This window comes from Gobio gobio (genome assembly GCF_949357685.1).
Source record: "Gobio gobio genome assembly, chromosome: 24".
NCBI classification, from domain to species: domain Eukaryota; kingdom Metazoa; phylum Chordata; class Actinopteri; order Cypriniformes; family Gobionidae; genus Gobio; species Gobio gobio.
The window spans coordinates 11,360,652-11,387,832 of NC_137120.1; the positions used below are offsets into that span (position 1 = coordinate 11,360,652).

General features: G+C 37.4%; 1 protein-coding gene across 1 annotated transcript in view; it reads left to right on the forward strand.

Moving 5' to 3' along the window:
- Positions 1-9,463: 9,463 nt before the first annotated feature.
- The window catches only part of LOC307120426 (SLAM family member 5-like), a 32,210-nt gene continuing 14,492 nt past the window's right edge, over positions 9,464-27,181 (forward strand). The window contains exons 1-5 of the mRNA XM_079807456.1: positions 9,464-9,529; positions 22,337-22,666; positions 26,105-26,392; positions 26,583-26,735; positions 26,842-26,903. Of these exons, the coding sequence (XP_079663582.1) occupies positions 22,375-22,666; positions 26,105-26,392; positions 26,583-26,735; positions 26,842-26,903 (795 nt within the window). The 5' untranslated portion in view covers positions 9,464-9,529; positions 22,337-22,374. The remainder of the gene's footprint in view (positions 9,530-22,336; positions 22,667-26,104; positions 26,393-26,582; positions 26,736-26,841; positions 26,904-27,181) is intronic.

Genomic DNA, 27,181 nt, shown 5'->3' on the forward strand with positions numbered 1-27,181 from the left:
TAACTGGCTTTCTATTAATGCAATTCCGTGAATGACACGCGTCTGTGGTCTCCCACTGTACTACAATATTGGCATTTTAGTGTCATGTGGTTTACACCAAAACATCAGAAATGGCTTACCGGTAATCTCGTATTAAAAGACTAAGAGGTTTTTTTGAATATTGTAATTTGTTTTATAATAGTGGTGTCTGATAATGCATTACCAGTTTTACTGTAATAAAAATCACCAAAAACTTATATTAAACCTGATATTTCCATAAATAAGATTGTATTATAAAAGCATTATGGACACTATCCCACTGGAGTGTCGTCTAGTGTCCTGTCCATTTAAAACACTTGAAAGCTTTTACATATTACACCTTTATTGTAGATTAGAAATTGTGTCAACATAAATTATTTCATGTGCTTTTGGCTCTCCATTATATCTGTTCCTTTTACAATTTTAGGTACCGGATTATTGTATATTACACACCATCTACAGGTCATAATAGGAATATAACACCCGATCACCACTGAAAAAACAATGAAATATCTCCCTAAATATCAATATATTGATTGATTGATTTGACTGGCAGTGACAATAAGGAGCCAGGCCTGCTATGAGAAATGAAAGGGGGATCACTTCCGCAAATTATCCAAATGGATACAGCGTATAACAAAATCGAAATAAAGTGTATCAATAACCGAATGGCAACAGAAGATAGTTTCCCTAAGTATATTCAACTATTATACTTAGCCTACCGTGTTTTTAATGGCATCCACTGTTAAAAGCTCCTATCACTTATAATTTTCCACAGCTTGTGTTGTCTGGAGTTTTTTTGTCTACTGAAATGTCTTGAATTTATTTTATTTTTTTGCAGTGTTTCATCAGCAGGACTATCTAAAAACACTTTAAAGGTGCCGAATGTAAGTTTTTGACTGAACTAAAGCACCATAGTATGTTTGCAGATATTTAGGAAACATGCTGAGTTCTCATACTCTTTTCTCTGAAAAACAATGCTACAGCCAGTTATTCTACTTTGAAATGTGCGTTCCGTGTCGCAATGTCGGAATGTCGGTTTTTGTTTTGGTAACGCACGTCGCCAGTTTACCCAATAGACCCTTTTTACAGACTGTGATGATGCGTTTTAACGGTCATCAATATCGTAAATCCTGCAACGTCTTTTGTATATAATGTATATATGTACATTTATAACACTAATACTTTGTATTTTATTACTTTTGCATCAAATTACAATAAAAAAGTTACAGCTGCTGTGAGGGTGTTTAGTAACAGCGTTTATGGGAGTGTTTTTCTCTCTTTTCTCTGCCTTTATCAATCTCACTCTATTTTTTCCCTCTTTTTGAAAGTTGTGTAATCACTACTGTGGCGTTTTTCTTTTGCTATGTGAGCAAATGGGCACACACAAAAAAATATTGAATGTATTCTCTCATTCACAGCTATAATATTTAACCCAACTATGACGACTTCCGGTCTGAGAAACCCGGAAATGTGAAAAGGGTCTATAGTATTGACACCACAGGTTGCCAGTTGGTGGAAAACACCACGTATTGCTGCCATGGAAGCCACTGAACAAACTGGGTCAAAGATCACAGATTCTACCTGAGCTAAAAAGTCTCTGCATCCATTTAAAAATCTCTATGAACAGAAGCACATTAAAACACAAATAAATAAACTCATCAACTGTCAACTGTTGCGTGTTCTCAAACTGGCAACCCGCGTGAGCGTCGAGTCTGAGGATGAGGCGGGGGGGCAAACTGTATTTTGAATTTGTACTACAGTACCATTCTTACATACAGCACCTTTAAATAACAGTACAACACACTGAAGAGATGTATGTTTAGTCTACCTCTCACAGTCTCGCTTCCATTCCCGTAAAAAGATGGCACTGCTGTAAATAAAGTCTGTAGTGGTAGATGCCCTCTTTGACGGCTTTGGGTTATCGACAGTCCCTGGTGTAGTCAGTGCAGTGGTAACAACAGCGTTCTCAGTACACAACCCAAGAGCAATAATTAAATAAGTTTCTGCACTGGATTTTTGTTCAGTAATATGTTGTAGAAAACAATGCATTCTGGGCAATATTTGTCATTTTTGTGAAAGTAGCTTACAGAAATATACCGTGAATTAACAGTCAGTCTACAATCAGATGTTCCAAATCATATCCTATATACTCTTCCCTATTTTTATATACTATTCCACATTACTTTACTGAGTCCACTTGACTCTGCTTAGTTCAGTTATTTCTGATATAACAAAATCAAAAATTATTATGACAAACAAACTCAAAGAATCCAGCTGTTTGAGAAAATCTGATGTTTTTATTGGCATTTATCAGATCCTTTTCCAAACGTTTTTCATGTGGGCTCAAATTCAAGGCACTTTTTAACAACATTTTTTTAACACTAAAATTCCCGGAAACATTTAAGAAATGAAACGTCCAGTTCATATTGATTGATATCACAGTCAGATCTGTGGTAGAGGCTTTTGTGAGGAGTTTAGTGTATGGCAATATTGCTTTGGTAATTAAATTATTTTTCTTACAACATTTACATATTTACAATGAGCACCAAACCAAAGACAAATTCAAAAAGGTGTCAAAGGCCAAGGAGAAAAGGTTGGTTTTAGGGTGTGGGGTGGAGGTTGTCTAATGCTGTTTCATGAATTCGGACATATTTACACTGTTAAAGAGTTGATTTCTCATGCTAAACATGGCCAAAGTTAAAAAAAACGAGTATTTCTGTGCCAAATACACTCCTTCAGGTTTCAAACAAGTTTTGGAAAGGTTTTTTTTTTTTGAGTATGGCCCTCTATGAAGTCATAAAGGGCGGAATTCCTTGTATGGGCACTTCTCCCGGATGAGTGTGCGCACATCAATCGGAGTGAGAGCAAGAGCGTGCCCATCAATGAGTTTCGTTCGGGTTATAGGAGCCATCGACAGCGCTGTCGTTTTGTTTTTATAAAATGAAATCAACAGTGTGACTAAAGAAGTGTGCTTATGATTGTGAGGGAAGTATAACCTTGTTCAGCTTCCCAAATTAAAGAAAGTTATCCAGGGATAATGCCGTGTGTGTGTGTGCTTTTGACTCTTTAGTTCTGCATGAGCTCGGCTGTTTTGGAAAAGAATCAGTACAGTGTATCTCCAGAGCTGCCAACTCTCACGCTTTCGCCGTGTGACACACGGTTTTGCCTGTTTTCACACGCACTCACGCCACACATCCAATTTCTCACGCAAAACAAAAAAAAAAGAATCCGATCTTGGGCCGAGACTCGTTCGTTCTTTTCAAACTCCTGATGAGCGCCACTGAACCCATGTGCTGCTGTCCATAAGTAGATGCCTATTGTTTCTATGGGCCGCTTTCGAACTGTCAAAGGTCGTGAACGCGCTTTGTGAACATTCAAATGTTGCCTGTGTGTCTGCAACCGTAGTTATACGCATGCTGCATGTATGAATATCTATATCTGCAATAGACTGAAGCAGAGGATTTTATAGGATTTAACACATAACTGAATTTAAACAGGGAAAATTATAAATTAGGAGTCAAAATGATAAATTATACATTTATTTAAAATATGATTTTATATAATATTCATATACATTATTATTCAACATTATTTGAATGCACAGCTTATCAATCCAACAGTTAACAAACATTTACAACACTGTGTGTATGTGTAAGCTGTGTAAAAACAGGGCATTCGTCTGAATTCGGAAGCAGACACTCCCTGAATGAAAAAGCAGAAATATGTTGGTTTCTCTTCTTTAACTTTGTTTAATTTAAGCACTTTCTAAGACCAATGTTTGTTTTCACATAATTGCCAGTCCTTGAATACTGTATCTAAAATTCAAGAACCATGAAGCCTGTTATTAACTAACAAAATGTTGTGTGTTTTTGTGTAGATCCAAACATAATTGCTAAACTAGCACAATACATGAAGAATGCGTTTGTTAATACCATTCCAATACCATTCTAATCAAAATATCAATCAACCTACCTACCTTAATCAACCTTAAACACTGGTCTATGAATAAGGCTTTATTGTGGTAGGCCTACATAGGCAGTCATTTAGGCACAACAATAGTTTTCTGGTTGAATGTTTAGCTCAAGTCTAGAAGGCTCTACAATGATGCCGAACATGAATCAGAATAAGTTCAGGTATTGTAATCTTTAGCAGACCACCCCAAAATCCACTAGAATGCAGGAAATCACATCTACTTAATCCAAAATTTCCTGGGGGTGGACCTTCAGGTATGTCTGCTTCACAGAATGTAACCAATATTGTCCATCTCCAGTAGGCTGTCCATATCAACGGCTTTGGGCCTCCCCACAAACCACCAGAATGCAGGGTATACATGGGTACAACATCAAACTAATTCCAATTGTCTGATATCTGAGCCACTAACTTGTGTGGCTGCGTGTGCGGCATAATTTTGATCTCCCCAGACAAAATCTCACTCCAAGGTTTTTTGAAAAGTTGGCAGGTATGTATCTCTCTTTTATACATATGATAAAACTAAAGACTCTTCAGAGATATGAAGGATGCAATACTACTCTATAGGTACTCAAGATTAACATGAGACTGGCAGAAACTGTGTGTGTTATGTATCCTTTAAGAAGCAATTTAAAAATAGACAGTGAAAAGGTTTGTCTAATGGGCTGAGGCAGATCATCCCATGGTTTGGGAGCTGCCACAGCAAAGGCACAGTCCCCCCTGAGCCTACGCATTGTTTTGGGCACGTTCAGGAGCAGTTGATAGGCTGACCTGAGAGAACGGGTGGGTGTATAAGGGTGTAGCAGCTCAAAGATGTAGGTTGGGGTGAGACCATTTAGGGATTTAAAAACAAATAAAATCATTTTAAAGTGGATCCTAAAATGGGGGAAATGTGCACATGTTTATGTGTTCGAGTTAAAAGACACACTGCAGCATTTTGTACCATCTGGAGATGGGCAACAGAAGACCCACTAACCCCCCGTATAGAAGAGGATGTGCACTGACTACACAAGATGGTGTTACAATGACGTCTCTTTGGCAGCTTCAGTTGTATTATAGGATGTCCCATTAGCACCATTCACCAAGTGATTCTCGTTCTGATGAGGAGACGTCCCATTGGCAGCATTCTTCATTAGAGGTTGAGTCTGATTAGGGGATTCTACTACACCATTCTCCTGCAAGAAAACAGATTCACAGACGGTAAAAGAAATGAACAGGATTTATGATTCAGACACAAAAATACAAGAAGAGACTAGAGAATCCAACTATTGTAAATAGTGTGCTCTAATACAACACTTGCTCTCTAAATAAAGTTATTTGTTATTACGTTTATTTAACTGTTCTGTTCTTAACTGTTCGTAGTCAAATCTTAAATTGTGAGTTATTATTATTGTTGTTATAGTTGTAATTTTTTACAGATACACCACATGCATACAGGGGTCCGTTCTTCGTACCTCGCTTAATAAATTTGCGGATTGGATTCAAATATCTGGATTAAATGATCTAAGATTACTGCGCGTTCCTGTGTTCATTGAAGAGGGCAGATGCATCGATACTCGAAACAACAATCAGCAATGTTTTTCAAACGTTTTTCAGAGAGCCTCAAAACCAAGGCAGAAAATAGTCTATTACTTATTCATTATGATGTTTTTGAATGTAAAAACCACGCAAACGTCATAAGTTGACCATAAGTTGAAAAAAAAAAAAAGCCAGTTCAATGGTTTTGAACGGTACCTAAAACCCAGGATTGGCACAAACTAAGCTTAAACATATCTGGTTAGCCAGCTAAACCGGCTTCATGGTATGGCCCCGGGATGAGCTTCGAAGAACCAAACAATCCAAGATCATACCAAATCGTCAACAATCAAATCCAGCTAACTGAGTAAGCGACATACGAAGGACCCCAGATCTCACAAATCTGAATCTGTATAAAATTCAGTTTTTTAACAGACAGACAGATTTACTGCACATATTCTCACCTCATCACCCCTGGCCTGCATCTCGATCGTGTCTGTTTAAACAAAAACAAACTCAATTAAACACATTACTTTGGTTAGTTTTCACATATTTTCACACATTAAATCTCATATTTTCAATCTTATTAAGTCATGTTTATGTATATAATACCTTTTTTACGCTTGAGATAGTAAATCACAGCAGCAGCAGCAGCCACCACCAGCAGAACAGCAGCACATATTCCTCCTATAGCACCTGAAGACAGACCTGAATCTGGAACAGCTAAAAACATACAGTCGTTATTACTAGAGACTGACTGATAATCCATCTAGTATTTTTCAATATCTTTGACTTATTTATAACTCTCTATATTGTCTATCAGCTGTATGATATTGATTTAACTAATAAAGGGCTCCATCTGGTGGGATTCCGAAGAACTGCTGCTAAAGCAGCACCACAGCAATGCTAGCTCAACAGGAAATAGTAGCACTATTTTTATACATTTTTCCTGTTGATAACTTTGCATTTAAAAATTAATAATGTCACATAAAATGTACATGTCTCATGGGCAGTGCGCCAATATATAGCTGCCAGGAGTCTGTTTCGTATTAGTGTCCTGTCTTTTATTTTGAATCTTGTATTGTTTGTTCATGATTTCACATCCTTTTGTAGACTTGTTGCCAAGTTTGCGGTTTTCCGGCGTAATTGGGCTACTTTTACAGCTTTGTTTTTTTCTTCTTGTTTAAAGTGATTTTTTTTTTCTGATTACACTAGCATATAAAGTGACAGATTCTCCCTCCACTGACTGGTTCTTCATGTTATCTAGTCCTGTAGCAGGAACATCTGACACATCAACAGCTGCTTTAAAGACTTTTTTGCTGAAGAACAAAAAACTACATAACCTGAGAGAACTGTGGAAATGAAAGTGATTACACAAGACCTTTCTTCACTTTAAATCTGTATTTAAAAAAACATGTATCCGTGTTTTGTGCTCATGAACATATTTGAATCCTTATTTATCATAAAATAATAATCAGAGATTGTATGACTGAAACTCTTAGCAGAACACACCTGCAGCCATTTTATAATTCATATCTAACCGTTAAAACTAACAGCTCATTAATGGTTATTATTAAGTTTGAAATAAAAATGAATTTCATTTGTATTGAAATCTACAAATTCCACTTTAAGTATTTTTCATGAAATGATCTCTATAGACTGTATGTGAATTAATATATAGGCACACGGAAACAACACAGTAATGATGTGATTTAAACATATCTCTGCCTTTAAACATTCATTAAATGACTCACCAGTGATGGTAACATTGAAGATCTTTGGACTGCTGCTGCTGTTGATCCATAGTTTATAGAGTCCAGAGTCTGTGGTTCTGGTGTTTGTGATGGTCAGAGATCCAGTCTGATTGTTCAGCTTCAGTCTGTCTCCGAATCTCTCTTTACACTGATCATCTTTACAGAGCATACTCCAATTGTCTCTACTGATCAGAGCTAAGCGAGTTTTATTATAATACCATTTCATGTCTTCTTGTTGGTTTGTTTTAACACTACTGTTTAGAGTGACTGAATCTCCCTCCATCACAGAGACTGACACTACATCTGTATCAGCACCAGAGGCACCTGGAGAAGAAATGAACAATTCATTAATATAAATCACTTTTTGTTTTATGTAACAAATGCAAACAGCAGAAGAACATCATTGACTTACACATTTACTCATCAGGCAAACATACTCGAGTCTCATGGATGATCTTATACAACTGAACATCACACACACATCCTGATTCATATACACTCTTTCTCTATACATACAATTGTGAATTCATGCAACCAACTAGCCTATTTTCATAGTCTAATAATGAATATTACCCATTATGAATATTACATAGATGAACAGCCTATTACCAAGAAGAAGAAAAAACCTTCAGAAAATTGTGCAACTCTCTTGTTCTAAACGGAAATTCCCATTTTAGACTACAGTTTTCCGGTAACATGGATTTAACATATAGATATCAGTCTCAATGATTTCAGAGTAGGTCAGAACAAATTCAAACATCATTTTATAACCAGGTAATTGAAAGAGTGATTTAAAATCCAATTCTGACAAGAAACATCAACTAAATAGATTTTTTTTTTATATTATAGGGTTAATAGAAACTAACCCTAACCCTAAGATCAAAAACACAAAAGAGCGGCTCTCAAATGGTTTGGCCATGGGACATGAATGACCATGGTCATTAAGCCACAACCCAAACTTTTAAAAATTTGAACCAAGCTATTCATCCAAAATGGTTGACACACACAAGTACCTTAACTTATACAACACATACATTGTAAGAATATCACTAACTGATGAATAAACATAAGGAAAGGCTACAGTCTTTGGTTGAATAAAGTGAGTACTCAACTATCGGCTGTAACCGTCCATTCTGTTAATAATATAGGGTAGACATGGTGGCAGCAATTCTTAATGAGGAATATGAAACCACAGAGATTTAGCAGACACAACGCAAGACACCGACCGGCTCAGTAGAATGGTGGAGAGAGCTCCTGGACTGGAGCCAATCTGGCCAAATCTTGCCAAATGAAACATGAGAGACTTCTGAAAGCCACACCCTTGCTGGCATGCCACATTTCCTAACATTATCTACAACTTATTTGTGGTTTATACTGTGGTTGAGGGAGACCATGTCATGTTGATTGTGAACATGTTAGGTGTCTTAATAAAAAAAAGGTCTCTTTATTAAGACACCTAACATGTTCACAATCAACATGACATGGTCTCCCTCAACCACAGTATAAACCACAAATAAGTAGAGAGGGAGGAGTAGAGAGAAAATGGTACTAGCGATTGCAGACAGTGGTGAGGTGTGATCTATTCATGGGGATGTATCTTGATGAGGATGTTCTGTAGTGGCCTTCAAATGATGATTTCCAGGAAAAGTCCTTTGTTTCTCAGGGAATAGAGTTTTCTTTCTAGGTCCAGACATCTTACAGGGTTTCAAACTGGTGGGTGTTTCTAAGTTATGCAGTGAAAAAAATTCCCTATCTGACCCTAACCTAAACACAACCACCACGTGTGACATGACCAAATCATGCAAAAGAACTGAAAATGTCCCTTTGTTATGGCCTCACCCACCAAACAGGTAATTTAATTATCCCTTAGTTTATGTGCATTTTGATATGTTTTTGTTTGATTAAAGTTAAATAAGGTTTGCACTATTTCTATTATGTCCCTGCTTAAACAGAACCCAGTTTGCGCTGGTTGGCTGGTTTTAGAGGGGGCACTTTTTTAGCCAACCAGGCTGGTCTTTAGCTGGTCAAGCTGAGAGACCAGCTGAACACCAGCCCAGCCTGGGACCAGCTTAAACAGACTATTTCCAGCTATGACCAGTCAACTAACCTAGGGTGGTTTTATTCTTCTCAGCAGGGGTTATGTGGAACTATTATTTTGAAATTGAAGAGAGCAGCACGAGGCGCACACATCCGATTCCGATCCGAGGAAACCAGCATTCACTCAGCAGACACATTCAAAATCACAGACACACCGTCTGTCCTAATCAACAGTAAGCTTTGAGTAGTATTTCTGTTATATTCTCCGTGTATGCTAATGATAATGCAAAAGAGATAGCCATACATTTTTGTATTTAATGCACATTTTTGTACGTTACCCTGTTGTTATTCGGCTCTTCTGGTCTTTTTGCGTATGAATGTCTGATTTAACAATAAAACCTCTCAAAAATCACCAGTCAAGTTTTGGCCATCATTCGGACGCGGTCCGTTACAAATTGAGCATGGACCACATTATTTTTTATTTATTTATATATATTTTAAAAAATATATTATGCCCATATTGTTGTCATGTTTGGAACTGCGTCACATTTCATCCTTCGATTTATCGTTTACCAGAGGAGAGATTTATAACAAAAAATGTCTTACAGTGGTTAAAAAAAATACACAGAGAGAAAAAACCCAATAATAAATGTCAAGCATAACAAGAACAATGTCGAATATAAAGATTTTAGAGCTGGTCCAAATTTAAACCGGAAGAATATGTCTTACTTACCGTGTAACGTTAGCAAAAACCCCGCTGAGAGAAAACACAGGAAGACGTTCATTTTCACAGCAAAAACATAAATAATAATAAAAACCGTTTGTATGAGAGCGCTAGCTCGTTGCTCTGCAATGAGTGAGACGATCAGAAAAAAAAATTAACATTATTTTCAGGTCCCACCTTCTCGTGCTAGCTATGCTAGCGCTAGTTTGTTCTCCTCTTGGAATCCAGGAATAGGAATTTATCTGACACCTAAATCAGTCACAGTTTTAGGTCTGGATGTCATGTAACGTTAAAGAGCAAATTCAAGACTTTGTTGGGTGACATTTTTGTAACTCTTTGAAATTAAACTTAAAAAAATACTAACTTTTTGGCGCATAATTTGCAAAGGCCGCATCACCGATTTTCTTTCTTCGATAACTGTTAACCTCCAATAAACCTGCACTAGATGATCTTGGGGTTCTTGATGGAATATAATTAACAAAATAACTGGCAATATAGTTAGGTCCTTGCCCGTTAAGAGCTTTGTATGTGATGAGGAGGACTTTAAAATCTATTCTAAATTTTATTGGAAGCCATGCAGTGCAGTGCAGCTAATACTGGTGTTATATGTTCTCTCTTTTTAGTTCTGGTTAGTAACCGAGCTGCTGAATTTTGAATAAGCTGAAGTCTGTTTATTGATTTTTGAGGGAGACCTGTAAAAAGTGCATTACAATAGTATAGTCTACTTGAGATAAGAGCATTGATTAGTTTTTCTGCATCTTTCCGGTTTAAGAGAGGTCTTATTTTAGCTATATTTCTTAGATGGAAAAATGAAGATTTTGTTACCTTCTTAATATGGGAGTCAAAACTTAGATCCAAGTCTAAAATAACACCAAGGCTTGTAACCTCCGGTCTAATCCACAGAGTCAATTTGACTAAATTCTGGAGCAGCATTTCTCTCTTAGATTTTGGGCCAACTAATAGAATATCAGTCTTATCCTCATTTAATTTTAGAAAGTTATTACTCCAATTATTTACTGCCATAAGGCAGGTAGTAATAGAATTAACAGCTGTATTATAATTTGGCTCGACAGAAATATAGAGCTGTGTGTCGTCAACATACCTATGGAAACACACATTGTTTTCTCTGATGATGTCACCAAGTGGCAGCATGTACAATGAAAATAATAGAGGACCAAGGCAGCTTCCTTGTGGGACTCCCCAGAGGATTTCATGTTTCTCAGACATATGTTCTCCAAGTTTAACATAAAAATACCTCCCTTTAATGTATATTTTTAAACCAGTTTAATACACAAGTGGACAGACCTACTAGCTTTTCCAGACGATTGATTAAAATATCATGGTCAATCGTATCAAACGCTGCACTTATTAAGTCTAAAAGAACAAGAATTGAGACCTTCCTTTTTTCAGAATTTATTCTCAGATCACTGGTTATTTTTGTAAGGGCAGTTTCTGTACTATGGTACGCTCTAAAACCAGACTGAAACTCACTGAAAAGAAAGGAGTTTATTTGTGCTGCAACTACCTTTTCAAGTACTTCACTAATAAACGGGAGGTTAGATATTGGTCTAAAATTAGCCAGGACATTACCATCCAGATTAGGCTTTTTCAACACAGGTTTTACAATAGCCGTTTTAAAAGCCTCAGGGAAGTAGCCAATCAGAAGAGAAGTATTTATTGTATACAAGACATGACTTGTCTTGAAACACTGTCAAACACTAGTTTAAAAAAAGTTGTAGGTACAGGGTCAACGCATGAGGTAGTGGAATTACAAGCAGTAACAATCTTACGAAGCTCAGTTAATGTTATACAAGTTTCATCTCTATCATATATTTGATCAGCTATATTTTGTTCGATGGCAATATTATTCAATAATCAATTCTTATTGATGATATTCTATCATTAAAAAAAGTGTGCAAATTCTTCACATTTTGATGCTGAGAAATCGTGATGAATGGGTGCAGTATTTACTAACTGATCGATAACAGCAAATAATGTTCCAGGGTTACCACAATTCTCTGTAATAATCTTGGAGAAATATTTTTTTCTTGCCAAAAGTAGTGTTTTGTTATAGACAGTCATTGCTTCTTTATATATATTGCAATGAACTGTTAACCGTGTTTTTCTCCATTTTCGTTCAGCAGCCCAACAACATCTCTTAGCTTCTCTCGGAAAATCGATTGGAGATTGGAATTCTGGAATCTGAGGGTGCAAAAAAATCTCCTTTAAAGTTGTCCAAATGAAGTCCCTAGCAATACAAATAATAATGTTGATATATTTACGGTAGGAAATGTACAAAAATATCCTAATGATTTTTGGCATAAAAGAAAAAACAATAATTTTGACCCTTGCAATTCATTTTAAAGAAGACTGAGGCCTCAAGTTTATCACTTTTTTTTTTAAATAATTTAATTTATTAAACAATTGTATAAATGATGGAACAAACAAAAACTGATTAAAAAAACAGTGGTCTAACTTTATTTATAAAAATAGATAAATAAAATATTGTAACAGTAATGAAAACTGTAAACAGGAACGAGTGTCCGTATGTGTGTGTAAGAGAGAGTTGTACAAAGCCGTGTGTATATGTGTGCGAGTGAGATTTCTGTTGAAGGAATGTACTATGTGCTAGTAATAAATACTTCAGCGAATAAGGTTTAAAGAGAAAGGAGAGAGAGGGAAGGAAAGACAAAAAGGGAGAATTAGAGGGTTGCGGGTGTGTCTTGCTCCTTCCCTTGCAGCATGCCATGCGTTTCTGGCTCCTGCATAGTATGGGTTCTCTCAATCTTCTACAAAAGATAAGAAAGACAAATGCAAATACAAAAAGTTGAAGTCACTGGCTCCCTGTAAATATGCTATTCACATTGTAAAACTAATCCTAAATGTATACTTTTTTTTTAAACTGTAAAACTCATAAAACGGGTGAATAGCATTATCAACTAATATTCACACAATTCAATCAACAAAACAGAGGACTCTGCTGTTACTGTTACTCACTCCTGTTATTTATCATATAAGTAACAGGACTGAATGTAACAGGATTGAGTTTTTAAGCAACAAATTAGCAAATATATGACAAGTGAATAGGGAAAGAAACTATATTAATATTCCTATGAAATATTAGATATTATTATGAACATCTTGCCAGTTATTACTCCCCTTATTCCACTTCTTTTGTCATTACATGTTGCCACAAGAACACATTGATATGCAAATTAGATACAGTGTATAAATACATTGTATTGAATGGGACTATACATGTATGGCCATTTTACCCACATATTGCATAAAGTAAAATGGTGCATAATTTCATTCCATTATAGCTTTCATAATATAGCTGAGAATCATCTTTTTTTTCTTTCATAACAGTTTATTATACAGATGAAAATTAAACCAACAAGTACTAAAGAAAAACATTATCTGCACACTTTTTTTTTAAACACGTTCCCTTACCCACATAATGAGGGAAGGAACCCCAAGCCACCCCCCACCCAAAAAAAAACCTGGAGGATTAGAAAATATCAACAGTCTCTCTGAGCAATTATACTTAAAAAATAAATAAATAAATGCTTTGAAGAGCAGAAGAAAGAAGAGGGGGGAAAAATGACAGTGTTCATTGGAGATAATATGAACATATGTATCTGCACATTCATACAAAAATATACCCGTAACTTACGCCTGATCAAGGATGTAAGCTTGCACATTTATAATATATATGATTAGTCAGAATCTAGTGAGGATACAGAGTCATAAAGATTAAGAACAGGATTCCAAATGTTATAAAATGTATCCATTGAGCCCTGTATAGAGTATTTACATTTTTCAAGTGACAGGAATGACATTAGATCCTTTAACCACACTGAAAAAACAGGAAAACACATGTTGTCCAATTTACTTAATCTTATTATTTGTGATCTACGCAACAAATTTGTGTTTCTCTTCTAAACATGATTTCATTGCTTTCGATTAATGTAATTCTCTAAAATGTGAAATCTACTAGATTAAATTATTTGGGGTGAATGTGAAGCAATTAAGTACTCGAAAATGATTTTTGCTGAAACTGTAGTTCCCAGCATGCTTTGCTTGGGACTTGACGACTAGAGTAAAATTGTTGAAATTAAGTGTTATTTTATGTGTTTTTGGGCAAAATGAGAAAAAGGGGGAGACTTTATATTGTTTATTAGTGTTTAATGTTTAATTATGTTGGAATTATTCGAACCATTTAAATTACACTGGGTTACCATAGTGGAGAAGAGCGGAGCGATTGCTTAGGGTGTGGACTGACTCAGCACATGTCATTAAAGAGCATTTCACACATAGCACATATATGAGGTGCTATTGCTGGCAAATATAATGAAAGCTACTGAGTACTGTGTTATAGATCAGTCAAATGACAACACAAATATACAAAAATAAACGTGTTTTGATTAAAGAGGTTAGATCTTAAGCCCCCGTGTGCACCACTGTTGTTAGGGAGCCATATTGTGAGACTACTCAATTCGGTTACTTAAAAATAACTTAATTCCATTATGTTGAAATTATGTGAACAAATTATGTTTGTTTAACTTAATTGAATCATGTGGAACCGATGTACATGATTAAATCATGTAAATCCAACACACCATTTTTTTCAGTGCAAGAGGTAGTTGGGGGTGGGGTTGGACACTTCCAGTGCAGCAAGATGCACCGTCTAGCAATAAGAGGAGCGAAAGCGATAACATCAGCTTTCTGTCTTGAGAAAGGTGACGAGTGATAAACACCAAAAATGGCAACTAGGACATGGAGATAGAGAAACACGCAGTGCCCTAGACATGAACTCAAAAAAAGAAGCCCAATATGAGGCCAGTTTTGGGCAGCTAAAGAATGTATGGGTGTGATCAGTGGGAGAGAAGGAGCATCTGGTACAGGAGTCCTCTGTTTCTAGGAAATGTATGAAGTCTAGCATTGGTCAAATGTATTCGATGAAATACTTTAAGCTGAATGAGACTTAGCCGAGCACATACAGAGGTAGAATTAACTCTAGCAAGGGCCTCAGACCATAGCTCATCCGATAACTTGCAACTCATTCTCCCATGTTATCTTTAAGCAGGAGAGAGAAGATGTACTAGGTGAAAGTAACATGGCGTAGATAGAAGACATCCGACTACCACCTGTAGGGACTGACAATAAATTCTCAAGGAGAGATTTTTCTGGTAACAGAGCCTGTAGAATTCAAGTTAAATTTGGACATAAGATTGCTAAATGTAGCAAAAGAATTATCAATAAAAAGATCTGAAAAACAAACAATGCCCTTATCTTTCCATCTTTTAAAAGTAAAAACAAGTGATTATTGCAAGTAGGTGACTCCAACCGAAAATGTTGTCGAAATTGTTTCCACATTTTTAATGTCGACAGCACAATGGGATTCCTGGGAATCATCTTTATAACAATTTTGGTTTAAAAAAATCCAGAAACCTAAAAATGGATTGGTTAATGAAAAAAAAATCACATTGTTTTTGCTATTATTATTTCATTATTTTTTTAAACAACTCAGTCCTGGGGCCCGTTTCAGAAAGGAGGTTAAGTGAAAACTCTGAGTAGGTTAACCCTGAAATAAGGGAAACTCTGGGTTTTCTGTTTCAGAATGGGAGGTATGTCAAACCCAAGAAAGCAGGGTAAGTCAAGCCCGTTTCTGAAAGAGAGGTAACTTCTACTCAGAGTCAGTTACCAGGGTAACTTACTCTGTGAACCTAACCTGGGGCCTATACCATGAAGCCGGTTTAGCTGGCTAGCCAGATATGTTTAAGCTTAATTTGTGCTAATCCTGGGTTTTAGGTACCATTAAAGTGGTTTGGCTTTTAGCAGTGTTCATCTCCATAGTAACTTACGCTCCACAGCTAACCTGCTCCAGGGCAGGTTATGTTCTGGATAAGAGATCTCAAACTGAAATTGGACCAATCAGCTGTGAGCAAAGTGACACATATCTGATGCAATAAAGTCACTCCCCCTGTTTCTACTCCAAATTAAAGGTCACTACATAGCTAATGGCTATTAAAGACTTAAGCCTCTGGCTTTTAACAATGCTTATTTATAATAATAATAATAATTTTGAATTATTTAAAAATAATTTATGTAATTATTATACCCTTAATCAATTACACATGTATAATTTTAGTAAATCAATCATTAATATGCATTTTGTTAATATTAAAATAAATAGCCTATATAAAGGTCATACAAATAAGCTTTAAATTCAATAACTAAATCTATAAAAAATTACATGTGAGCATAAATGTTCAATTCTCTCTATATATCAACTAAACTAACTTCATAACTTTTACTTGCATTGACGTATAAGATTTTTCTTAAAGTTGTCCTCGACAGCTATTTTCTTATGTGTAAATTTGTTTAAATTCTTAATATTTTTCAATCATGTAATATTCTGCAGAAGAGTGAAGTGAATCACACTGCTTCTCTCGCGAGAAGTGAATCTCAGTTTTACTGATCCACAGCGTGTGATTGGCTGTTCACTACTGATGTCACAGCGAAACTCCTAAACTCAGGATCAAAGCCTGAGTTGACAGAGAAAGTTGATGATCAGCATCAAGGGACCAACAAAGCCTGAATAGATTGGTTTGGTTTTGTCAACTCGAAACTAATCCTGTAACCCTGAGTTTGTTAAACTACCATCATGGTACAGGCCCCTGGTCAGGAGCAGGTTTTCTTTGGTAAACCCAGAGTTTCTTTCGTTCTCCTCCCCCTTTTTAAAGCACCAGCAGTGTTTAAATACTTTATTCATTCATTCAAACGCCACAAATGCTTTTCTTACTGAGTATTTTGGTCGTATTTCAAGTATAAATATAAAAAAAATTATAAATTTAATCTAAATCTAAAGTAAGCAAAGTTTACTTAAAACAAATAAAATTTTCTGCCACTTGACAAAAATACATAGTAAGAAAAGCATTCTTTGCAGGAACATTCATTGCTCATATTTCCATCATGAGGACACTGTCAAAGTGACAAAACTGGCATGTCCTTTTATACAGGATCCTGACATTCACTTGATAATCCTCTAGAAGTAACCTAATAATTAGAATTTCCTTTAGGATTTCCAGTGGTTGGACGCATTGATGACAATCATATTCCCATCATTACACTTTCTGAAAACGGATTACTGTATGGAATGGAAGGATGCTGCCAGATGGTAGTACGAGATAAATGCCATAACCACCACCACAGCTGTTAAATACATTTATTTACATTTTTTATAGTCATCTTTATTTCCTACAAATACTTTATTCTTTTTCCTGTTGGATGTTAATATTCTTCCTCCATCTCCTCTTCATCTGTCAGTGGTGCTGGAGTTTGGCTGGCCTGAGTAGAAGTCAAATGTTAATGTCATTACCCTGATTAATAAATGTAACCGGTGGGATTAGAGAACATTTCATTATGTGAAAAGAGCATAGACCCTTTCACATTTCTGGGTTTCCGAAGCTGAAGTCGTCATAGTTGGGTTAACTCTTATAGCTGTGAATGAGAGAATACATGAAATATATATTTTTGTCTCTCCATTTGCTCAAATAGCAAAAGAAAAACTCCACAATAGTGATTTCACAACTTTCAAAAAGATGGACAAATTAAAGTGAGATTGATAACTGCAGTGAAAAGAGAGAAAGATGTTAATTTTAACTATCACTCCCATAGACGCTTTATTAGAAACACTCTCACAGCAGCGGTAGCTTGATTTTTGTAATTTGATGCACAAGTAATATAATACAAAGTATTAGTGTTATAAATGTACATGCATAAAAAAAAAAAAATACAAAAAACGTTGCAGGATTTACGATATTGATGACCATTAAAACGCGCTATCACAGTCTGTGAAAAGGGTCTATGTGGGAAAAGCTGCTGCACATTGGACACTGAATGATATTTATTTAATATGTCAAATGTTTGTAAAGTCATTAAACCTACACCCATGAAAATTTTATGCTTAAAGCTTTTCCTGATTGAATTATGTTTTTTTTTTTTTTTTTTTTTAGCTGCTGCCACATTCTTTGTTTGCCTTTTGGATACCATGAAAATTAAACTTAATTAAAATAATTAAGAATTAAACTTGTGTATTGACCCGGAAGTATGCAAACGTCTTTTTGTTGGGTGCTGTTGCCATGGTGAATCGTAATTTCGGAGCTCCATTGATCGTGGCTTTTCATAGTCGTGGCTTTTCTTAACTCAGTCTACTCAGAGTTGACTGAACTACCTCAATTCAGCTGTTCTGAAACCCAAAACTCAGAGTTTCCCATCTCAGAGTAAGTCAACTCAGAGTTCAGGTTTAAACTCTTTGACTGTCGGGAAGAAGTCACCAGTGCGGGCTCGGCAGAAGTGCGCATCAAGGGCGCATATCGGCCTCAAAGGGGGCGCTCGCGAGCACCCTTCTGAGACCTAAAATGACAAATGGGACACTCTACGGTCTTGTGGACTTAACGGACACGCGCACGCAGCGGCCATTGTAAGTCCACAAGACCGAAAGTGCACATGAAGTGTGCCATTTGGGACAGGGCCTTCGTAGGCATCCCATTTAACAACGCTCAGTCCGACCTTTGTGGCCTTAGTTCGAAGGATGCAGCCTTTGAATCGAGACACAGCTGTTTCACTGGTCTTTCACACCTCCGATCTCTAAAAGATGAGATATTGGAAAAGACTGAAGAATAGTGATGGGAAGATCAGATCAACTTTGACAACAAAGTTCTGTTTAAGCATTTAATCACTTTGCCATCGCGTTCATGATCAGACTGTATAGGCTAATGCACACATATATTTCATTTAAAGAAGATGTGATTGAATATGTGCACATATGGTTGGTTCAAGTTCAGAGCACTAGAGGAGATGAAATATTGCCATTACGTGCTCGGTACAGATATGGACTGTGATGAGAGCTGCAAGTGTTGTTAAACTCATTGCAGTGGTTCAACACAAACAGCTCGTTCCGTGTGTACGTGAAATGCTTTTTTACAGACATATTTTCCTTGTGTTGGTAGGTAGCTAAATGCATGCGGGGGTAGTGCAAACAACGTTCTTACAGCCATGTCTCTGAAAGACAACAGCACTTGTTGAACAGACCTGAAACAGCTTAGTGTTGAAGTCGCATGTGCGCTTCACTATGAAACACAAAGCGCATATTAAATCGAACCATTTGCGGTTCAAAAATCACATTATCGAGATTTCTATTTTGTGCTGGTATATTGGTCCTAGACTAAACTGTGTGTGTGTGTTAAACCTAAATTTAGCTGCAGCCAAGTGACTGCGCAACCCACCTTTTCCTTTTCTTGGATCGGACTCGTAGTTTAAAGACCCATAGTTTTCAATATGCAACAAATACATTCAGGGTTTCTGTGGGTCTTAAAAAGGCCTTAACTATGAGCAGAAAGGCTTACATTCATAGTTCAATATTAAAGGGTTTGTCCAACCCCCCTCCACCCACACACACAAAACATTTTTTATCAGTGACTCACCCACATGCCACTCCAAACCTGCAAGACTTTCATTCATCTTCAGAACACAAATGCAAATGTTTTTAATGAAATCTGAGAGATTTCTGTCCCTCCAAAGACAGCTATACATAACTACCTCTTTGACCCTTCAAAAAGTTCATAGATCATAAAACCATGATCCATATGAATCGAGTGGTTTAGTCCAAATTTTGTAAAGAGACTCGATCGCTTTATATGATGAACAGATTATTTTCGAATGCAAATATCTAATCATTCTCAAGATACATTTACTCGAGAAGCAAAATAAAGATATGGAACCTTGCTTTCTGAGAAATTGGACAAAATGAAGTGAGTTTATGCCTAAAACAAGAACAAATATCTGTCAATGGGATTTAAAAAAATGAAGTGAATCATTCTTAACCTACTGGCAGATATTTGTTCTTGTTTTAATTATAAATATTGAGAACATACACTGTTTAGGCATAACATTTTTACCACATTCGTAATTGTCACACGGTGTTTTGGTGTTGGTTCATGTTCATTGTTCCTTGTTCATGTTTTAAGTTGATTATGTTCAAGTTATGTTTGAGTGTCATGTTCACTGTCTTGCTTCATGGTTTTGTCACGTGACTCCCATGCCCTCATGTGATCTTGTGTCTTGTCCTGTCATTGGTTCATTGTTTAATCACTGTTCACAGGTGTCACTTGTCTTGTCATTAGTCTGCGGCTGCGTCCCAATTCGCATACTATCCGTACTAAATAGTATTCGAAAAAAGAATTAGTATGTCCCAAATCTTAGTATGTTGAAAAAAGTATTCCAAAGATTCCCGGATGGTTTACTATTTCCGGTCAGAATCCGAAGTGCAGATCGATGCGCACTCTAACGGCTGATATTGCCCACAACCCATTGCGAGATGGACGAGGATTCGATTAGAACCACATACGCGGATAAAAAGTGTTAAAAAACTACAAACATGACGGTTACGCGAGTCTGACGGTTAAGTGGAGAGGATTAGATAAAGTGGTTTGAGTGAGCAATTATCAGTATTTAACCTGACGAAAAGATATTTATTCAATATTATCCACATTATATTTCTCCTTCAGCAGCATTGAGAACTTTTGTAATGATACGTTTGGCCATTAACTTTGCAAACACATGAGAGGAGTCTCTGCATTATAGACCCACGAAAGGCAGATCAACGAGCGACTACATTTCTCTCCGATACGGTAGGAAATTAAATTGAAAGTGGGGGATTTGAACTGTGACGATGATTGACAGGGCAGTTTAAACGGTGACGGGACGCGCGTAACAGAGTCCGTTAAAGATGACGAAGTAGTATGTCCCAAAGCTTGCATACTCTTCTGCTACACACTCAAAAGTATGTACTTTTTCTTCACAAAAAGAGTACATACTTTTAGGACGTAGTATAAGTAGGCGAATTGGGACGCAGCCACATGTGTGTATTTAGCCCTCATGTTTGCCATGTGTCTTCATCTGTTATTGTCATTGTAACCTGCTGTGTAGGTGAGGTTTATGTTTAGCTATGTCACGTCTTTGTTTTGAGTATTGCCAAGTCTTTGTTTTATATTTTGATATTTTTGATTAAACTGCACTTGGGTCCAACAACATGCCTCCAGTGGATTCATTGTGACAGTAATATTGTGTAGGTCCCCTTTTGCTGCCAAAACAGCCCTGACCCGTCATGGCATGGAATCCACTAGACCCCTGAAGGTGTGCTGTGGTATCTGGCCCAAAGATGTTAGCAGCAGATCCTTTAGGGGTCCTTCAGAGGTAAAGTCAGACTGTGAGGTTCATAACAGCAGGACAGGAAGAAGCTCTTCACCTACAAACTAAACACACATCAAACAATTGGCCACTTTCCTGCAATAGCTGTTTGTCCACCAAACAGATCAAACCATGTTTCTGAAGAAACCCGACCGCAGTTTCAGTTTGACTCACTAGATGAGCTGCTAGAGTCATACTTCAGACTGGCAATGTGAGATGATGGATGGTTTGAATTGTTTTTGTTTGTTTTACACATTTTATACATGGATATTCAATTGAATTATACAATCAGTAAGATCTACTTTACTATGCAATTCAAGGAGATTCAGACAATATTCCACTCTTCTATTTTTACGTAATTGAGAGAGAGAGAGAGAGAGAGAGAGAGGGAGGGTCAAACTGTTGTGGGAGGATTCACACCTTGTTGAGTGTTTCCAGGAAATAGTCCTGTTAGATCATACACTGCATGAGTGAAGAAAATGTTTCTTGTGTTTGTTTTGTTCTTTTTGTGCTGGAGGTGTCCAACTGGTAAGTTTTAAAATCATTTTTATTGCTTAATGTATCATATTTGTTTTAGAACAAAGTGAAAGCCACGGTTTAGATTACACTATTTACACTTGTTATCGCCAATTAAATCAAACTGAGATTTTATTTTGAGATTTACTACTGTATTCAGGTTTCTGGTTGTCAGGAAACTTTTACATTGTAATGTTCATGCCTGTAAAAGTCATGGAAATGTATTAAAATGTTAAGTCATGGACAATAATGGAAAGGTCTATGGCGAAGAAGCTCGAACAGTGGAGGCTCAGAAAGGAAATCCTCCATTGCGCCACTTTCAAACCTCAGGCCTTTTTTTGTGATTTTTAAATGCATTCATTTCATACAAAATGGAAAAGCATGCTCAGCTGTCATTAAAATTACTTAAAAAATACTTCTACTGTAATCACTGACAACAAATGTTATACAAATTAATATTTACTTTCAAACCGCAACTGATTTTATACTTCGCAAACCATTAGGAGCCTAATCTGCATAAAACCTTTTTCTTTTTACCCTCCAGGTGTGTTTGGTGATGATGAAGTTAAATCAGTGACCGTGATGGAGGGAGAATCAGTCCTTCTACAATCTGATGTCACTGAAATACAAGACGACGACGAAATACTGTGGAAATTTGTGAATGAAAACGCTCTCCTAGCTAAAGTCAATAGAGAGAAACAAATCTTCTCCACTTATAATGTTCCTGATGGTAGATTCAGAGACAGATTGAAGCTGGACGATCAAACTGCATCTCTGACCATCACAAACACCAGAACCACAGACACTGGACTCTATAAACTTGATATATTTGGAGCTGAACATTCGTCAAAAACATTCAGTGTTTCGGTTTATGGTGAGTAGAGAGTTTATTTGTACAAATATTCATATACAGTGCATCCGGGAAGTATTCACAGCGCTTCACTTTTTCCACATTTTGTATTTGTTACAGCCTTATTCCAACATGGATTAAATTAATTATTTTCCTCAAAATTCTACAAACAATACCCCATAATGACAATGTGAAAGAAGTGTGTTTGAAATCTTTGCAAATTTATATATCTATATATATATATAAAAAAATTGTTTTTATCTGTATAGAGGGAAAGGGAAGGAGGCCTTCACAGGGGAGAGTCTAGTTGACACAGTCTCTCTATGCTGACACTTCAGGGCTGCGTTGTGGTTATGTCTAGGCGCAGGTCCACCATCTGATCTGCAGTAAACCTAGAGAGACTAATATTAGCGTAGATGCCATTATTTTTATGATGTAGCGAGTACATCAGGTGTTATGGGACGTGTTCCCAGTTCCGGCAGACCTAGTTAATGCAGCCTAACAATCATTTAACTGATTTAAATAATAAAAATTGATATTGTTCTATGTGTATGCCATAGTAAAGAGATGTGTTTTTAGTCTAGATTTAAACTGACAGAGTGTGTCTGCTTCCCGAACAATGCTTGAAAGACTGTTCCGAAGTTTAGGTGCTAAATAGGAAAAGGATCGACTGCCAGCATTTGATTTTGATATTCTAGGTATTATCTATCAACTGGCCAGAATTTTGAGACCGCAATAGACATGGTGGAGTATAATGCGCTAAGAACTCGCTCAAGTACTGGGGAGCTAAACCATTTAGTGCTATGTAAGTAATAATAAGCAAGATTTTGCTATGACACTCAAAATTGAGCTCAGGTGCATCCTGTTTCCACTGATCATCCTTGAGATGTATCTACAACTTGATTTGAGTCCACCTGTGGTAAATTCAGTTTATTGGACATGATGTGGAAAGGCACACACCAGTCTATTGAAGGTCCCACAGTTAACAGTGCCGCTGCGTCCCAATTCGCCTACTTATACTACGACCTAAAAGTATGTACTCTTTTTGTGAGGAAAAAGTTCATACTTTTGAGTGTGTAGCAGAAGAGTATGCAAGCTTTGGGACACACTACTTCGTCATCTTTAACTGACTCTTTTGCTTAGTTACGTGCATCCCGTCACCATCTAAACTGCTCTGTCAATCATCGTCACAGTTCAAATCCTCCACATTCAATTTAATTTCCTACCATATAGGAGAGAAGAGTAGTCACACGTTGATCTGCCATTCGTGAGTATTTAATGCAGAGACTCTCCTCATGTGTTTGCAATTTAAATATAATGATGCATTTAAAAGTTAATGGCCAAACGTATCATTACAAAAGTTCACAAATGCTGCTGCAGATTAAATATACTGGGGAGAACATTGAATCAATATCTTTTTGTCTGGTTAAATACAGATGATTGATCACTCAAGCCCCTTAATCTTAACCTCTCTACTTAACTGTCGGACTCACATAACCGTCATGTTTGTAGTTTTTTAACACTTTTTATCCGCGTTTGTAGTTCTAATCGAATCCTCGTCCATCTTGCAATGGGTTGTGGGCAATATCAGCCGTCAGAGTGCGCATCGATCTGTACTTCGAATACTGACCGGAAATAGTAGACCATCCGGGGCATCTTTGGAATACTCTTTTCAACATACTACGATTTGGGACATACTAATTCTGTTTTCAAATACTATTTAGGATGGCTAGTATCCGAATTGGGACGTAGCATGCATGTCAGAGCACAAACCAAGCCATGAAGTCCGAGGAATTGTCTGTAGACCTCTTAGACAGGATTGTATCGAGGCACAGATCTGGGGAAGGGTACAGAAACATTTCGGCAGCATTGCAGGTCCCAATCAGCACAGTGGCCCCCATCATCCATACATGGAAGAAGTTTGGAACCACCAGGATTGTTCCTAGAGCTGGCCGCCCGGCCAAACTGAGCAATCGGGGGATAAGGGCCTTAGTCAGGGATGTGACCAAGAACCCAGCGTTTCTTTGTGAAGAGGGGAGAACCTTCCAGAAGAACAACCATCTCTGCAGCTCTCCACCAATCAGGCCTGTATGGTAGAGTGGCCAGACGGCAAATTACATCCCGTCAGGAGTTTGCCAAAAGGCACCTGAAGGACTCTCAGATGGAACAAAGATTAAACTCTTTGGCCTGTATGGCAAGCGTCATGTCTGGAGGAAACCAAGCACCGCTCATCACCTGACCAATACCATCCCTACAGTGAAGCATGGTGGTGGCAGCATCATGCTGTGGGGATGTTTTTCAGCGACAGGAACTGGGAGACTAGTCAGGATAGAGGGAAAGATGAATGCAATATTTTACAGAGACATGCTCTGGACCTCAGTGCTCTGGCACGAAGGTTCATCTTCCAACAGGACAACGACCCTAAGCACACAGCCAAGATAACAAAGGAGTGGCTACGGGACAACTCTGTGAATGTCCTTGAGGGGCCCAACCAGACTTGAAACCGATTGAACATTTCTGGTGAGATCTGAACCTGATGGAGCTTGAGAGGTCCTGCAAAGAAGAATGGGAGGAACTGCCCAAAAATAGGTGTGCCAAGCTTGTAGCCTCATACTCAAAAAGACTAGAGGCTGCAATTGGTGCTAAAGGCGCTTCAACAAAGTATTGAATACTTATGTACTTGTGATTTTTTTTTTATTGTTAATAAATTTGCAAAGATTTCAAACACACTTGTTTCATGTTGTCATTATGGGGTATTGTTTGTAGAATTTTGAGGAAAATAATGAATTCAATCCATGTTGGAATAAGGCTGTAACTTAACAAAATGTGGAAAAAGTGAAGCGCCGTGAATACTTTCCGGATGTAAACTGTAAATCATTTTGTGGCGAGCAGCGAGGCTGGGGGACCGTGAGAGCGGGACGAGGCAGCGGTCATTAGTGATGATGAGCGCCAGCAGTCTCACGGAGGAGTTACAGGAGCATAAAGTCCAGGCCGGGTCCTCTCTCGTCCTTCACTGTCGTTGTTCCTTTATGCTCCCGTAACTCCTCCGTAAGACTCGTCCCACTCTCACGGTCCCTCAGCCTCGCTGCTCGCCACACATTTGTTTGAGTGTTTATGGTGTAGGGATGTCAAAGCGACAAAGTTAAATATAACTTTACACAGAAAAGGATAGTGGGTGATTTTTTTTTTTCACAATGAACTCATGTTAACAGTCCTATTGTTCACATCTTGTCACTGTACTATTGAAACAGTGAGTATTTTGATGTTTGTGGATCTGCCCCATTCACTGCCCTTGTGAATCTTATTGTAACCCAGATTTTTACATTTCTGCTGGAAACATGTTTTAGTTTCAGATCATAGAAACACTCACTGTGATCACACTAAACAGTTACAAAACACATTGAACTGAAAATAACATTGTTGATTAGATTTCGGATTTGTTTATTCTCTCATGTTTTCCAGCTCGTCTGCCTGTTCCTGTCGTCAGCAGAAACTCTTCACAATGTTCTTCATCATCATCAAATTGTTCACTGGTGTGTTCAGTGGTGAATGTGGGTCATGTGACTCTCTCCTGGTACAAAGGAAACAGTTTATTGTCCAGCATCAGTGTGTCTGATCTCAGCATCAGTCTCTCTCTACCTCTGGAGGTGGAATATCAGGATAAAAACACCTACAGCTGTGTGCTCAACAATCCCATCAGCAACCAGACCAGACATCCCAACATTACTCAACTCTGTCACACATGTCCTGGTACAGCAGCACAACTGATATATGTGATTATTTACTGACCTGGGCTGTGTTTCCCAAAAGCATTGTGAGCCGGAGACTTTTGCCACCAGTGTTCTCTATGATCAACTTAGCTCAAGATGATTTTGGGAAACGCAGCCCTAATCTCTTGTAGACTGACACATTCTTTACGCTAATGACTGTTTCTCTTTAGCCGTTACAGCACTGGTCCCACAGACTCTTTCACAGTCTCCTTCAGGTCTTCCAGTCTCAGTCTCTCTGATGTTGATCTCTGCTTCTGCTGGATCTCTGTTGATTGTTGTGTCAGTTGGGATCTTCTGCATCTGCATGAAATGTAGAAAAACAGGTCAGAAATGTAATTATTAACTACAAATATTAATTTGAATCCGATGTACAAAATGATATACAAGAATGCTAGCACTGTTGTTTTTAACTCATCTGTATTATTGCAGTTCAGACCCGGGAGGAAGACAGAACTGATTCAGCATTGTTGAAACCAATAACACGAAAAAAGGTAAGATTTTGCAAGAAGTTGCTGCAGTCAGTCAGTGTGATTGAAGTTTGCAGCATCAGATGGTCAGTGAACAGGCGTGTGAATAACGGCCCAGACATTATTATTATTGCCTTCACTTGTAAAAGACGACGTAAACGTAAAAAAAATGGTCGAATGACTGGCAGCTAAGGCTGCCAAACAAAAACTGTACAATTTAAGGAAAATGTCCTAATTAATAAAATTCAAAGAAAAAATATTACAGAAAATTTGATTGAAAGTTTGACTAAAAAACAGATATT